This window comes from Geotrypetes seraphini, chromosome 4 (genome assembly GCF_902459505.1).
Source record: "Geotrypetes seraphini chromosome 4, aGeoSer1.1, whole genome shotgun sequence".
Taxonomy (NCBI): domain Eukaryota; kingdom Metazoa; phylum Chordata; class Amphibia; order Gymnophiona; family Dermophiidae; genus Geotrypetes; species Geotrypetes seraphini.
In genome coordinates, this window is record NC_047087.1 from 103311131 (window position 1) to 103328735 (window position 17605).

The 17605-nt window shown below is 41.8% G+C and overlaps 1 protein-coding gene across 7 annotated transcripts in view; it reads left to right on the top strand.

The window, feature by feature from the left end:
* Nucleotides 1-17605, top strand: part of LOC117358937 (kelch-like protein 9) — a 78963-nt gene that overhangs the window by 13537 nt on the left and 47821 nt on the right. Inside the window, exon 2 of one of the 7 annotated variants that reach the window (XM_033940877.1) lies at nt 8324-8419. The exons of the other annotated variants lie outside the window; for them this stretch is intronic. Coding sequence (XP_033796768.1) covers nt 8390-8419 — 30 coding nt within the window. The 5' untranslated portion in view covers nt 8324-8389. The remainder of the gene's footprint in view (nt 1-8323; nt 8420-17605) is intronic. 7 annotated transcript variants of the gene reach the window in all.

Consider the following 17605-nt stretch of genomic DNA (forward strand, 5'->3'; position numbering starts at 1 on the left):
TTCCTGGACGGACTTTCCAAAACCTGGCAGTTTGTTTGGGTTTTGGAAAGCCCCAAGCTCTGGCCACATCTGGAGGACCTGCAACAAGCATGCGCGAATGATGTCACAGCAGAAAGGGGCGGGACCTGGGGATGGAATAGGGTGGGGCCATGCGTCCGGGTTTGCCCTCCATTAAATATGGTAACCCTTTCTTGCCTGTCTCTTCCATTATTTTGCTCTCAGAGTCCTTGCTGTCTGAAATGCAGAGTGTGTGTATGAGATCAGCGTGGAATGCAGTAATGACCCGCTACGTGTGTGCTATAGGGAAGGAAAGGGTAAAGCAATTGCTGTTGACGTGTGCTCTCCTTCCAGACTCCCCTCATGTCCATACTGCTGGGTCCCCAGCCCCTACTCTGCATACAGTATTTCATTGCTCCTCAAGACTCAAAGCAAACTCTGGACTTTAGTGGCAAGGAAGAGTTGGTAGAGAAAATGCTGTCCTGCTACTGCTTTTGCAGACTCATCAGCAACTTTGCTGGCTTTGAAAAATACAGGAAAGGGAAGAGACCCATTCAGCAGCAGCAACAGCTTTCTCCCACATCCCACCACATCACATTTCCCAGGCTTAAAAAAAGAGAAGAGAGACATCATTTTCTCCCATTCACCCTGCTGTCATCAGCCTGTTTCCTGCTTCCCGCTACCATTGTGACTTACTCTCTGGGTCAACTAGCCCAAAGAAGGAAGGAGAGAGTGTGTGATCATCACTGCTGGCAAAGAGAAGTGAGAAGATTTTGATTGTCTGGAGGTTGCTCTGGTTGTTGCTTGCTGGTTGGATTGAAACTAGGAGGAAGAGGGAATAAAAATGATGCTGCTGGCTACATACAGAGTAGGGACTAAGGGGAAACAGAGAGAAAATTGATGATGGACAGAGTGGGTCATGGGATACTGGACAGAGCATGAGAATGAGTGAATGAAGGAATCAAGGGATGCAGGGCAGAAGGAGGGGGTAAGAAGCACTGAGTAGAGGAAGGAGAAGAGAATGGGTAGTGGGATGCTGGGCAGGGGAAGGAAAGAAGACAGGGTGAGGAAGAAAGGAGAGCTTGGAGGATGTTGGATAGAGATAAAGAGGGGGTTGGGTGGGATGCTTGACAGGGGAAGGAAAGAAGAGAGTGGCTCCAGTATGCTAGACAGAGGGTGAGGAAGAAAGGAGAGCTTGGAGGATGTTGGATAGAGATAAAGAAGGGGTTGGGTGGGATGCTGGGCAGGGAACGGAAAGAAGATAGGAGCTCCAGTATGCTAGACAGAGGGTGAGGAAGAAAGGAGAGCTTGGAGGATGATGGATAGAGACAGAGAGCGGATTGGATGCAGAAAATGTTGAGATAAACATCATTCAGATGAAACCCACAAAGAGACTGCAGTCTACAGTAATGCCACCAGGAGTCACTGTTACTTTTCAATTGCTGTTCTCACTGATACTGTGAAGTGAAAAGCTTTGTGTACTAAAGGCTGTCCTATTTCAGATTTCTGCTGGATCAAATTGTGCTTGAGTATAAGAACATAAGAACTGCCATCTCCGGATCAGACCCATGGTCCATCGAGTCTGGCGATCCGCACACACGGAGGCCCAGTCAGGTATACACCTGATGTAGTTTTAGTCACCCATATCCCTCTATGCCTCTCATAAGGAGATGTGCATCTAATTTGCCTTTGAATCCCAGCACAGTGGATTCCTTAATAACCTCCTTTGGGAGAGCATTCCAGGCGTCTACCACTCGCTGCGTAAAACAGAACTTCCTGACATTTGTCCTGGACTTGTCCCCCCTTAGCTTCAAACCATGTATGCAGGAACTAGCTCCCTTTATAAGGGAGAGAGTTGAATCAAGGTAATACAGGATAGCGGGTGGAAATCTGATGAGAGGTCTTGTAGGGGAAGGCAGGGTAGTGGTGGATGGGAGAAAGTCATTCAGGAGGAGAGGAAGAAAGGTGGTAGGACAAGGAAGGGAAGGGGGAGAAAGAAGGATGGCTGCAAAGAAATTCAGAAAAGCACAAAACATAGACAAAATAATTTTGCAAAAAGTGCCTAGGCTAACAAGACCTAGAGATACATATTTAAAGGTTTGAAAGAAGAACTGTAAGTAAAAATTGAAAAGTTAGAGAGATGAGAAGAGAGAAATGAAGGAAAAGGACAGGTAGTTAGAAGGCTCAAAAGGATAAGATAACTGCAATTGGCTGAGAACAGTGAAGAGGTAGTGATGGAGGGAACAAAGGTAGGACTAGTGAGTAGAAAAAGATGGTAAGAAGTGGCATGGAAGAAATATTATGTTGTATAAGGGTCAGAGATAGCCGGAAGGGAGTAAAAGAAAAGATATGCAGGAAAACCTTGGTTTGCGAGCATAATTCATTCTGATACCATGCTTGTAATCCAAAACACTCGTATATCAAAGCAAATTTCCACAACCCAAAAACTTTCATTCAAAATACTGTATGTACTTGTATTACAAGACCTCACTCGTTTAGAGCAGTCACTACACTCCCGCAGCGTCAGAGCGAGAAGAACCATCGGCTTAATTGTGATGATGTGATGTGTGTATACTATATGTACTTGTATTGCAAGACATTGCTTGTTTATCAAGTTAAAATTTAATAAAATGTTTTGCTTGTCTTGCAAAACACTTGCATACCAAGTTACTTGCAATCCAAGGTTTTACTGTATATATATAAAAAAAAAGACTTGACAGATTAATCAAGATAAAAGGAAAATGAAAGTGGAGAAGAGACTGGAAATAGTAAAAAGAAAATCAAAACAATATTCTTTACTTACATCAGTTTGCAAATATTTCTCACAGCATTAAATATTGAGGTATTATGTTCTGTTCTTGTTTGCCTTCTGTCCTCTCCCCTGTGAACCATTTATGGTGTTCACTCTGGATCTTCTCTCAGGTCTTTGCCTCCTAGAGTGAAGCCAGGGGAAAGAAATCACTCACCGACAATAATAGTACTTTTTTCTACAGCAAATGCTTTTTGGAAGCAGTTGACCTGAGACTGCAGTCTCTTTTAAATTGTCCAGCCTTTACTCTTTTATTAGGGTTACTCTAACATCTATTATATCAGTTTGCAAGTCAACATTGTTCTGTTAAGTCTAGGAAGCAAACAGGAAACTGACATTAATTACACAGTTTCCCAACTTCCAACAGTTCAAGTTAAAAATAAACTTGGTGCTGTGTTCTTACTTTTGGCTTTTGTATTAGATGTACAGAAGGAGTCCCCTTGCAACACCCAGATTAACGTAGCATTTCATAATTCTTCATCCGCCTATGTACCATTAATCCTAGTGCAATAGGTGTCATTCTGCATGGATGGGTAACATCCTCATGCTTGCAAGCCATGCAGAAAGAATCCACTCCTGCATTTTAATCCCTCCTCCTTCACTAGAGGGCTCTGTTGCTACCAGCAGTCTTCTGATCTGCTCTTTACTTTTTCATGGTTTCTTGACAGCTTTCAGTGCTCAGAGCTTCCCTAGTTGAGGGTCCAGCTCTACTTGCATGGAGGTGAAGCAGGCCGAGGTCTGCAGCTGATGGGCCAATCACTCCGTTGTACCTGATGACCAGTCTGCAGAAATTTTTCTGGAGCTAGGGACCATTCCCTTTGTAGCATTGCTCATCTACTAGGTCACAAGAGCTTAAACGCAGGCTGTCAGGCATCTGTAAAAATTGCAAGAGGACTGGAAGGCTGGGCTTTAAAATGGCTCAGTGGAGCTTCTCAGGGTATCAGCTGTTCTTCGTTTCTCCCCTTTTACGTGTGGGGGTTCGAGGATCAATCAGACTCGGATAGGAATGGCAGTCTAAAGATTCAGCATTGGAGGAGTGGTCTGTTTTAAGCAGTGATTTCTTCTCCCATATTCAGCTACTTTAGGAGTTGAGGCAGGCTGCAGCACATATCTAGCCCTGGTCACAGTGAGTAAGGCTGATACAGCATATGAGGGAAATCGGGAGGAGGGGGTGAAATTAAAACCTTTTTTAAGGTTTCTGCCCCTTCTCTTAGGTTTTCCCACCTCCAAAATTCCTTTTTCGTTGTGTTTTTTTTTGTTGTTGTTGTTGTTTTAACTAAAACATTAAAAAAATATTTGGAAAATCCAAGATTGCCATGGTAGCATTTTAGAGTCAAAAAACAACATCAAAACTCCTTAACTAATTGATGTTGTTTTTTGACTCTAAAATGCTACCATGGCAATCTTGGATTTTCCAAATATTTTTTTAAGTTCTCCAGAATCTTCAAATCACCTTGTTTTGCCTCAAAACTGGCAGAAATGGAGTCATCGGGCTCCTTTACCTTTAATTTACGCCAGGTTTGCACTGGATGGGTGGCCAAAGAGCGCTCTTGTGCCGTATGTTGTGCAGCTTGTGAAGAAGAGGCAGGAATGGCTGGCTTAATCTCCCCTTTTCTCTTTATGGCTGAAGGATAGTCAGGGGTCTATCGGTTTGCAGTAAATCCTTTCCTAAGCCCTAAGCACAGGAAAGTAGATGCTATGGAGCCCAAGAGATGCAAGCTGGAGTCATCTAAAGACTCCACACTGCCTAATATGGCATTTTCTCTGAAATTTGTCAATCTGATGTGGAGAGCTTATCTGGATGGATGAGATCCCCAGGGAAAGTCTGGCAGTGCACCAGGAGGCACACGGTGGGGCTTGGGCCCCCAGGGCATGTTTGCCTCAGTGTCAGAGGCAGGCCAGAATCCAGTGGGCCTTTCTGAGGGAGACTCAGAGGATGATGGGTCTATTTGTATGCCTTTGCTGTCATAGAGCAAACCCTCCCTGTCTGGAGATACAGGGTCGCAAACAAGTGTGAGTGCACAAGATACAGTAGTAGCCCTCAATCAAGGGGATGACCCCATGATCCGCTGGCTTTTAATACCTCAGCTCTATTGGAGCTTATTACTTACTCTTTGTGGGAGTTAAACTTGGACTCCCAGCAAGTCCCCTCTGCCCAGTCTTCTTTGTTTCTCTATCATCTTGATATGAGTGTATTAGTCATGGAGCATTGGGATGCTTCTGAAGGGTCCCTTAAAGTAGCCAAGATGGCTGTATCTGATGGCACAGGAGTGTCAGCAGCTGTTCGTTCAGCCTAAGGTAGATTCTTTTGGTAGCGCATGCAACCAAACACACGTCCCTACCAAGTGAGGGAGACATGGTATTAAAGGATATGCAGGATCACAGGATGTGATTCTACTCTTGACTTTCTCGTTCAAATCTTTATGATGAACGTCGGACACTAAACTGGATGCAAGCTAAATACAGCTCTTTCTGTGATTTTGATTTTTTTTTTTGTTCCATTTGCTTTAAGTTGTGTGGCTGCTTGGGGGAGGAGCGCAGCATTACCTCTGGGTCACTACATTCTTTAAATCACATTAATTTAGGGCTCCTTTTACAAAGGTGTGCTAGCGTTTTTAGCGCACGCACCGGATTAGTGCACGCTACCCGAAAAACTATCGCCTGCTCAAGAGGAGGTGGTAGCGGCTAGCGCCCAGGGCATTTTAGTGTGCGCTGTTCCACACGTTAAGGCCCTAACGCACCTTTGTAAAAGGAGCCCTTAGTTTATTCACTGCAGACACACATGGTATAAGCCTGGGATGGTGTGGCTAAATTGTGAGTGTTTGCTCACCCTGGAAAAGCCTGGGATGTTTAAGCATTGTAGCTGTGGTTCTTTTTACATTCATCTTTTTAGTGCTTACAACCTCACACTGAGGATACACCTCACTAATTATAATTATACTACTGTGTTAAAACCTTGAGGTTTCTGAAACGCTCCTCCCCTGATATATGGTCAAGTGCTGCTCTGAGTGTAACTTTCAAGAATCTGCAGCAGCTTAAAGGATTGTTTTCTTGCTTTGAGAATCCAGGCCATAATGTATATTAGTCTATTAAACTGGAGACATGCCAAAACAAAAGAAGCAATCCAACTTGTCTGTAGTGAGCAAATTAAACGACGAATGGCAAAAGAAAATAAAACTGCTTTGTACATCGTATCGTCTGCAGTTTGTTTTTTTTTCTTTTGTTATTAAACTGGAGCCCTGTCCATGCCTCAAACCATGTGTACAGCCCCTTGCAGTTGCACTGTGGGAGCAAGTCGATAAATGGCACTCAAAAATCAGCACTAAGCATTAATCTGTAAAGGGTGCTATAGATTTCCATGCCTAAAGTTGAGGACTGGTATTTACGCCAACTGGTGTAGATACTGTTTTACACTTGTGTGCCACCCAACTCATGGCATTTTGGCACGTGCATGGTCCTGTTCTATAACACTGCACACACATTTTTGGAATGTCCCTGACCCACTTCTGCCCCTCCCCTGGCCACACCCCTTTTGAGGGATTTAGTTGCTCGATGTTACAGAATAGCACATAGGCAGATGCATTTACAGATCCAAATTATTGCTAATTTAATTACTATTGAGGCCAATTAATTCATAGTTAATGGCTTATAAACTAATTTAGTTTGCATTCATCTTTGATCCATGCAGAAATTTCAGTGCCATATACAGGCAGACCCTGGATTAAAAACGAGTTACTTTTTTAAAGCTGTTCTTAAGTCGGATTTGTATGTAACTCAGAACTTGTAGATTTTAAGATTCTTACTGCTTACCTCTGCTCCCAGCTGGCAAAAGGGCCAACTCTCCCCAGTGTTCCCTCCAAGGTACAGCACACACAACCACACACTGTTCTTAATGTGGCCTTGCATCATTCCCAAAACTGCTACAGAAGTGTAGGAGTCTATGCCACTAGAAATACTGCTCAGTGAAATCAAATGAAGCCGCAACCACGTTCTTAAGTATGAGTTGTAAAGTCAGACATCTGTAACTCAGGGACTGCCTGTATAGAATCTGGGAGTATAGCACTGATAGAATAGTGTGTAGTGCCTTTACTTGCATGCACAAGCAGTGAAACAGAATTAGGGTATAATGTGACTGATATGTAGTAGGGAGTACTTGGTTATCTTTGTCCACAATATTTAAAACAATTATCTGATAAATCAATGTTTTTGACTCCATGCAGTTAATCAGAAATCTTTATGCAGTTAACTTTAGGAGAGCCATGGGCCCCAGAGAGTACTGAGTATTGACTCGTATCTGTGTCCCTGGCAGCCTCTCAGCCACCTTACTTTTAACAAGCTGCTAGCCGAAGGTTAACTGTTTTCTAGGTCAGTGATTCCCAACCCTGTCCTGGAGGAACACCAGGCCAATCGGGTTTTCAGGCTAGCCCTAATGAATATGCATGAGAGAGATTTGCATATGATGGAAGTGATAGGCATGCAAATTTGCTTCATGCATATTCATTAGGGCTAGCCTGAAAACCCAATTGGCCTGGTGCTCCTCCAGGACAGGGTTGGGAATCACTGTTCTAGGTTAAATTTTGAAAAATGACAATGTTCCAAAAGTTAACTAGACAAATTGATTATCAGCCTCAATATAACTTTATTTCATTCCAATATCTACTTTTTCCTCTCATCTTCATGAAGCCAGCAGTCTGCACTTGAGCTGTCTTATTTCTCTGGTGTTTCGGTTGCATGCTGGGTTAGTTTTCTGTTCAGATTTCACCTGCACATTTCTTCTTCCTATCTGTGGTTACAAAGGCCCTGATTCTATAAAGTCCGCCTAAAGTTAGGCGCCTATATCAGTGCCTAATTTATTCAATTAGTAGGCTTAATCAGTGCTGATATTGGCATTCAACACCTCACAATTAGCCTTAATTAGGCTTAATTGAAAGATAGGCGTCTAACTCAAAAAACTCAATTCTATATAAAGTAGACACCTAGCCCGAGGCGCCGATGCTAAAAGTGGGCGTGGTTGAGGTGGATCATGGGCGTGTTTTTTTTAGTTAGGCTCCGATATTGGCGCCTAACTTTAGGTGCAGAAAACCTGGCATAAATTGGGGATGCCTAAACATTAGGACCCTTAGGCAACGTTAAGCATGATTGTATAATGGGCACCTAAGTTTTATAGAATCAGTGTTGATTTTGACACCTAATCTTAGATGGACTTGATAGAATCAGGACCATATTGTGTATTTGAGGGTTTGCCTGTGGCTTGCATGTGTGAGTGAGATAAGCAGTTCTGCTAGCAGATTGCTGTCACCAGCAGGCTAATGTGTTTTGGTTTCTCCTCTAAAAGGTGTATTGGTTTTCTAGCATCTCTTACTATTTGTACTGCTGCTTTTTCATAGGTGCGGTTCTTGCTCTGTGAGACCTGACAGCTAACGCATTCATGGTATGGTTAGGTTTGCTATACAGGGAGCCGATAAGCAGATTGTCTTGTGCTCCAGTATCCCATGCAGTGTCCTTGGCATCCTACAGGGTAATGTTGCAGAAGATGAACACCAGTGTTAAAATGCAGAAAAGACAAGGAGCCACACTGAGGGAATGAACATATGTATCGCAATCGAAGAAAAGGTACCAAGTCTTAGTGCACGCATACTTGAGAAACGAGGCAACAATGTCAGCTGGGTTCTATTAATCACTAAACATTTTTAGTTAATTGAAACGGTATATCTCTGGCAAATGAAATGTTAGAAAGATGTGGTTTGTTGCATGTGAATCAGCATCTTCTTGATTACTTAACCATCTGCATTACTCAATTTCTAAGATTTGGTCCCTTTTCTTGGATTATGACACATATGTGGGTGTATTGCTTCAGTTTGTCAGAAATGTTCAGTAGAAAAAATGTGAACACAAAAGTGCCGTATCAAGGGTTAGTTTTCAGTTTGTGTGTACTTGGTACCCTTGGAGTTTACGACAAGTTTCAAAAAGAAATGTTTGGACAATTTCCTGGAGAAAACGTCCATAGTCTGTTATTGAGAAAGACATGGGGGAAGCCACTGCTTGCCCTGGATCGGCAGCATGGAATATTGCTACTCCTTGGGTTTTGGCCAGGTACTAGTTTCAAGTTTTCAAGTTTATAAAAAAAATTTTTAGACTGCTTATTTGAGTTTCTAAGGGTTGACAGTGTAAAATTACATAAAAACGAGTTATAAAATAACAATAAAACACACAAATGGGGGATACAGACTAACGTTCTAACATACAGACCGCTTTGATCAAAAACATACGAAATGAAACAATAGGATAGTGGGAGAGAACTACAATTGATATAGGAAAGGAGAAACATTAAAGGATAAAACAATAGGTTAGGATAGAAATGACAATTGATTCAAATTTAAAAAAAAAAAAATTTTTTTAAACTTTGCCCTTAAAAGGACAGTTATTAACCAAAGGCGTCTTGGAACAAAAATGTCTTTAGTTCTGATTTAAATTGTTTTATATCGGATTCATAGCGCAGGTGGTTAGGCAGCGAATTCCATAGAGTGAGAGCAGAGACCGCAAAGTTATTGGAACGCAGTGTATTTATCAATTTTAAAGAGGGTATGACTAAAAGATTCTGAGAAGTTGAGCGGAGAGATCTTGATGTATTATGAGGAATTAGAAGTCTGTTAATAAAATCCGGTTGAATATTATTTATTTTTGTTGTAAATGTTAAAAGTAAAATTTTATAGCTAATTCTATGTTCCACTGGTAACCAGTGAGCATTGAACAGAAGGGGAGAGACGTGATCGTATTTTTTTTGCGCCGCAGATGATCTTGATAGCTGTACTTTGCACAATTAGAAGCCGTCTAATTTCTTTTTTTTGTAATGCCCTTGTAAAGGGCCATGACCGTGAGAAGGGCTACTGGACTTGATAGACCATTGGTCTGACCCAGTAAAGCTGTTCTTATGTGAAGCACTGGTAGCTGGGGTTTTTTTTTTCATATGGGTAGATTTTCTTCAGAAAATAATACACACAGACTTGAAAGTAAAATTTACAGGCATTATTTTCCTATCCCGCCTATAACATGCCTCCAGGAACAATTCCCTTTAAAGCAGCTAAAAATGTTTTATGTTGTGGAATACTATGTGTACTTTTAGCTGTACCGAGGGAGAGTACAGGTTTATTCACTTTATTTACCTCCTAATTACATATTTTGTATTTGTATGTATTTATTTATACCCTGCCTTTCCCAATAGAGTACGTAAACAAACAGAAATATAGCAAATACAGCAGCTTACAATATTAAAATAAAAGAGTGAAGAAGAATTCCATTATTGATAGGATAGAGCCCTTCCCAAACCTCCCCCGAGAAATAAGACAGACAGCCCCAATACACAACCATAATCATATATCATATAACATCTTGAGTTATCTCGTATCATCATTTCATATCATATACGTTCTGTACCTTACAAACCCCCCAATGTTTATGTTGCTGAAATAGCCAAGCTTTTAGAGTTTTCCTAAACCAAATCAGGGATAACTCTTCCCTTAAATCCTTCAGCAAGGGATTCCATAATACTGGGACAACATTTAAAAAATTCTCCATTACGTGTTCAGATATCCAGTTTGCACACCCAAATTGCTTTTCACACTATTTCTCCTTCTAGCGAACAGACTTCCAGATGCACAAAGGATCACCCTGTATAACTCCTTTTCATAAGATTAAATATAATTTAATTCCTCGCCTTTTCCAAATGGAAAGGGGATGGCATTTGATATACCGCCTTTCTGTGGTTACAATTTTGTACTTGAAGTGACTTGCCCAGGGTCACAAGGAGCTACTGTGGGAACTGAACCCAGTTCCCCAGGTTCTCTGGTCATTACACTATTAAGTTACTCTTCCTCTCCAAATCTGTCCTCAAGGCATCTTACAAGCAGATACTCAATCTATTTCCCTATCTAAGTAGATTTACAATCTTTAGCTGTATCCAGTGGAGGATTAAGCAACTTGCCTGAGGTTAAGAAGCAGGACCTGAACCCTGGCTTCCTTGGTTTTCAATCTGCTGCTCTCTGGCAATATAGAAAAGATACAGAAGGGTGTTGGTTTTTTTTAGTTTCTTTCAAAAAGACTCATACATTACATGTTGACCTTTAAGGCTGTGCAGAGGAGGTCTTTAAGTTTTCCGTCCTTTTATCATTGTGGCTGTCAGTTTTGCCAAACACCATTTAAGAGAAATCTGTAGTTCTTATCATCCCACCTGGAGAGCAAGGACTGAGAGTGGCAAGGCCAGTTTGCTGGGTAAGCACAGCTCCTCTTTTGACCCTTGCAAGCAAAGTGGAAAAAAACATTTGAAAAGTAAATGCATAACTTTTTTGTCAGAGGGAATGAAGGACAATGAAGGGGGTAGAGGGAGAAATGGATACAATTTTATATACTATGGAATTTTACATTGGATTTTATAAGCCTCATGTTTTTGATGAGGCGGAAAAATCAAGTACAGGAAATAAACTTGGGAGAGGATGACAATTTTTAGTTGTCAGCAGAGGCCCAGCGACTGAATGTACTTTCTTAATGCAGGCTTTTTACCAGTGCTTAAAGCAAAGGTGCACACGTATTTTGCTTTTCATTTTACTGCAATTAGAAAGTCGTGGATAGGATTTGCTGTGAGTGTACACGTGAAGATTTGAAAATGGCATCCACACGTTCCTTTTCTCCCCTTGGAATGTGTCCCCTCAGTGCGGTGAAATGTCATAGTTGTGGATTGTGGTCAAGCACTCTCATAAATTGAGGATAAGCAATTTTTGAACAGATTTACTTGGCTACAATGCTTTATATGCAGAAAAATGCTTTAAAGTTTAACATTTCTCTCCTATTATAATCATTGCTAAGGAGATGATTTTAGAAGGTTTATGCATATAAAATAAACTTGCACACAGTAGTGGTTTTAGAATCTGCATTATTTATTTTTTTTTAAAAATTTCTATACTGTCTATAACCTAAATGGTTTACAAAATCTTTCATACATAAATTTTAAGACAATATAAAAAAAACAAATGAACATAAATAATCAAATCCTCAGAAAATCAGCAATCTGGAAAAATCAATGTCTAAAAAAAGGCTTTTACAAACAATTGTGTTTTGAGTAGTTTCCTAAATGCAACTCTCCACATTTCTGTATCTGCCCCACAAGTGAGTTCCACAATTTTACCCCTGCACAACAAAAGGTCATTGTGCTGGTTTCTACATTTTTGGGTAGACATTCGCCTTTAACAGTGCTGAATTTTCAGAGCGCAATGATCTTTTCGGTTGGTAATTAGCCATCTTACTCTTGAAGAGTTCAGGGATCGTACCGTACAGGAATTGATGACAAATCATCACTGCTTCGTACTGGACTCTGAATGCAACTGGCAGTCAATGTAATTGTTGAAAGTCAGCTGTGATGTGAACATATTTTGACATTCCCGTTATCAATCTAGCCGCTGCATTTTGCGTTCCTAGGTACAGGGCATTGCAATAGTCAAGCCTCGACAAGACCATTGCCTGTACAACTTCCATAGGGGTCGATATTCAAAACAGTTTAACCAGGCAGGATCAACTCCTGCCCATTTTAAACTCTGCTGGATGAGCTGACTGCCAATATTTTTTTTTTTTGCACTTAACCAATTAGTCCTGCTGAATATCTTTGCCAAATCGGCCATCTCCTAACCAGCTAGACTAGGGTTGGGCTGGGGGGGTGTTTGGGCAAAGCAGCAATCTAGCCAGATAGTGGCAACATTCCGTTCACCATCTGGCTAAATAGCCACACAAATTTGGAATGGCAAAACAGCTGTCCTAACTTTATTCAGAGTGTTAACCAGGTAACGGTCTAAATATCGGTTGGTGTCCAATTTAACCACCATGTCAGCAGTGCAGGAGTTAAAAAATGGAACTCCCTCGTGGGCCAAATACAAAATTGCCACGTAAAGCGTATGTTCAGGAAATTACTCAAGACACAGCTATTTGTAGATGCTTTTTTTCTAGTTATTAATTGCCTTTTGTTGGCAATGTTGATGATCTGTTCACGATCGTTCTTATCATGGTTTTAGATTTTAATAATGTTTTAACATGATTTTTTTAGGATCTTTTCTATGTCATGATGATTCTGTTTTTAAATTATGTGTGTAACTTTGTGAACCATTTAGGGATCCTTTTACAAAGGTGCGTTAGGGCCTTAATGCGCGAAACAGCGCGCGCTAGCCACTACCGCCTCCTCTTGAGCAGGCGGTAGTTTTTCGGGTAGCACGCGCTAATCCGGTGCGTGCGCTAAAAACGCTAGCGCACCTTTGTAAAAGGAGCCCTTAGTTATAAACAGTATAGAAATTTTTAAAATAAATAAATACCCAAATCTTCAATGTCGGGAGACGCATCCACCCCGGCATTAAATATCTGGGGTAAGATCAGCTCATAGCTAGAAGTGGCTTGCAAGCCTCCTCCCACAGTCTGAATACTCCCTTCATTGTGATATTGATTTTTGGTTGTTTTTTTAATTGGGTTTTTTTTTAGCTTTATTCTATATTATGTGCTATAAATGTGTTAATTATTTGTATTATTTAAGAACATAAGAAGTTGCCTCCGCTGAGGCAGACCATAGGTCCATCCTGCTCAGCGGTCTGCTCCCGCGGCGGCCCATCAGGCCCATTGCCTGAGCAATGGTCTATACCTATCTGTACCCCCCAATCCCTTTTTCTTCTAGGAATCTTATCCAAACCTTCTTTGAATCCATTTAGTGTTTTCTTGTCCACAACAGCCTCTAGAAGCGCGTTCCATGTATCTACCACCCTCTGAGTGAAAAAGTACTTCCTAGCGTTTGTTCTAAACCTGTCCCCTTTCAATTTCCCCCAATGCCCCCTTGTACTTGTGGTGCCCCTTAATTTGAAAAATCTGTCTCTGTCTACTTTTTCTATGCCCTTCAGGATCTTGAAGGTTTCTATCATGTCTCCTCTAAGTCTTCGCTTCTCCAGGGAGAAAAGTCCCAACTGCTTCAATCTGTCGGTATATGGGAGATTTTCCATTCCCTTTATCAGTTTGGTTGCTCTTCTTTGTACTCCCTCAAGTACCGCCATGTCCTTCTTGAGGTATGGCGACCAGTACTGGACACAGTACTCCAGATGCGGCCGTACCATTGCACGATACAGCGGCATGATAACTTCCTTCGTCCTGGTCGTAATACCCCTCTTAATGATACCCAGCATTCTGTTTGCTTTCCTAGAGGCTGTGGCGCATTGCGCCGATGCCTTCATTGTTGCGTCTACCATCACTCCCAGGTCTCTCTCCAGGTTACTAACCCCTAGTGGTGTTCCCCCCATTTTGTATGTGAACATCTGGTTCTTTTTCCCCACGTGCATGACCTTGCATTTTCCCACGTTGAAGCTCATCTGCCATTTTTCGGCCCACTTTCCCAGCTGTGTTAGATCTTTTTGGAGCTCCTCGCAGTCTTCCTTGGTTTGAGCCCTGCTGTATAGTTTGGTGTCATCTGCAAATTTAATGACTTAACACTTTGTTCCCGCCTCTAGGTCATTTATGTAGATATTGAACAAGAGCGGTCCCAGCACTGACCCCTGCGGAACTCCGCTCGTGACCCCTTTCCAGTCTGAGTAGTGGCCCTTTACGCCAACCCTCTGCTTCCTGTTTGCCAGCCAGTTTTTGATCCATCGGTGGACCTCCCCTTGTACCCCGTGGTTCCATATCTTTTTAAGCAGTCTCTCGTGTGGCACCTTGTCGAAGGCTTTTTGGAAGTCAAGGTAAATGATGTCTATAGATTCCCCTTTATCCACCTGGCTGTTCACTCCCTCAAAGAAGTACAATAAGTTTGTGAGGCATGACCTACCCTTACAGAAGCCATGTTGACTTGGTTTTAGCTGCCCATTTTTTTCGATGTGCTCACAGATGCCGTCTTTAATCAGTGCCTCCATCATCTTTCCCGGAACTGAAGTCAGGCTCACCGGCCTGTAGTTTCCCGGGTCCCCCCTTGCGCCCTTCTTGAAGATGGGCGTGACATTTGCTATTTTCCAATCCTCCGGGATCTCTCCGGTTTTTAAGGATAGGTTGCATATTTGTCGAAGTGGCTCCGCTATTACGTCTTTTAGTTCCTTGAGTACCCTTGGGTGAATGCCATCCGGACCCGGCGATTTGTCGCTCTTTAGTCTGTCAATCTGCTTGAGTACATCCTCTTGGCTTACCTCTAAGTTGACCAGCTTATCGTCTTGGTCTCGTATTACGATCTCCTCGGGTTCCGGAATGTTGGTTATATTCTCCATCGTGAAGACTGACGTGAAGAACTCATTTAACCTGTCAGCTATCTCTTTCTCTTCTTTTACAACTCTTGTTGTATAACTTTTACATTTCTTGTTGTATAACTTCTTGGGCAACTTTATTTTTATATTTGTAGATAATGATTGATTTTTTTAACCTAGTAACTTCTTGTTTCTCAGGATCTGAAGAGGAAAAGGAGTTATTTATGATTAGACATTTGTCAGAAGACAATTTTCAAAACTATTTCAATTGGTCAACATATACTTCACAGCATTTTACTTGTGGAAATGACTACGCCAAAAACCATCCACTCATTATACATGTGATTGTTATTTTAGTTAGATAAAGTACGGTACCCACAGAAAAAAAGTGGCACAGGTGTCTGTGAATACTTTTCCTTTGGCCTGTATTCAAAATAAAAATATAAGGACTCCTTTGACTAAACGGCGCTAGAGCATTTTAGGGCCTCTTCTATCCAACTGCGCTAGCAATTTGTAGTGCAGTGAGCCGCGCTGAATGGCCCACGCTGCTCACAGAGTTCCTATGAGCATCGGGACAGCGCAAGCCATTCAGCACGGCTCTCTGCGCTAAAAACTGCTAGCGCAGTTTGATAGAAGAGGCCCTTAGTGCAGACCAATGAGGTAAACGTTCTGATGTGCTGTGTTGGAGCATTTACCTCACTGGCCCGCTCTAAAAACCCTGCATAAATGTTGCATTCTGCTGCTAAGGCCTTGGAAATCCTCCAACCTTTCTGCCACTGAGCATGATTTTTTTTTTTTGCTTATAGCTTAGGTCTGACCAAACTAACCCCCTCTTTTACTAAAGCACGCTAGCTGATTTAGCGCATGCTAAATGCTAACATGTCCATAGAATATAATGGTAAGGTTTAGTGCGCACTAAATCAGCTAGCGCATCTTAGTAAAAGGACCCCTAAGGAAAAGTGTGGTAGGTGCAAAAATTAGATGTATGGACCTGGATGTGGCCTGTTTGCTGTAGATTAGGGACCCCTGCTAGTCTTAGCCTTAAAATGTATTTTACTTTTACTTTTTCAAAAATATTTTGGGCTCCTTTTACTAAGGTGCGCTAGCGTTTTTAGCACACGCAGCAGATTAGCGCGCGTTAACCCTGCACTACGCAGCTAGAACTAATGCCAGTTCAATGCTGGCGTTAGCATCTAGCATGCGTGGCATTGTAGCGCGCGTTAAAGCCCTAACGCAGCGTAGTAAAAGGAGCCCTTTGTCTGGTGCTTTTTTTCATAACAATACTTTTTGCTTTTGTTTCTGTAGAATTGCAACAAAATTGAAAACAAAAGCCAATATTATTACTAAAAAAACACTTACCTTATCCCAACAATGGCCATTCTGTTTCACTAAAATTGGCTTCTTCTGTTGGAGGAGGGGCTGAAGGGAAAAAGAGATGTCACCATACTAAGTGAATGAAAGAAGAGGGAATGAAATACTGAACACGCAGAGAGAGGAAGAGACACAGGAAATAGGGGGAAATAATGGGCATGGAGAGGAGAATAGGGACAGGGACACAAAGGGAGAGGCTGCATGGGGATGGTACATGGACAGAGAATGGCAATGGCGGACATGGGAGGGGGTATATGGACACAGAGGGAAAGTGCTAGATGCAGGAGAGAATAGGAACATGGAAGAGAGATGAGTAATATAGGACCTAGAGTAGTGATAATAAATACAGGGAGGTGGACACGGGGAGATGCTGGACGGAGAAGTATAGAGGACACAGAGAAGGGAAAGATAAGTACACAAAGATGGAAGATGGATGGTGAGCACAGAGAAGAAATGACAAATGAGCAGGAGACCCTGGTGAGTGCATTAAGAGATGACAGAGAGAAACAGAAACCAGAGCCTGGGACCAACATGACTTGAAAAATAAAATGACCAGACAACAAAAGGTAGAAAAATCAGTTTATTTTCTATTTTGTGATTAGAATATATGAGAACTGAAATGATTATGCTGACGGTGCTGGTGTTAGACATGCCCAGGGCAGAAATTTGGTAGGGGACCCCAAAGCCCACTACTAGCCCGTGCCATCTTCAGCTTCCAGTACTTTCTCTAGCCAGGGGGCAGTTGCCCTAATTGCACTCCTTGGCCTAACACCATCCCTGGCCTGTGTGATCTTTATATTTTGCACAGTATAGGAGAAAAAAGATCTTTATATTTCTTTGGTGTTATACTTCATGGAAGGTGTGGTTTCTTGGGATTTTGGTTTAATTTATGTTTATCGTTCTTGGTTAGCTATTCGGCATTTGAGTTCTGTGTGTATGGCCGAGGTATTCTGTTAGGATGAATTTTCTGAGTATCATTCAGTTTTACTAATAGTGGAGAGGATATTGTAAGGGGAGACGGTTTTTGATGATCCTTTTTCTGTATTTGTGATTTATAAAATGACAGTTGTACAGATTATTGTTTCTTTTTATACTTTAATGAAATCATAACTATTCAAGACTTGTGTGGATGGGATCAGACAGAGTTGGCGGGGACGGGGCAGGGACGGAGACAGAGTTGACAGGG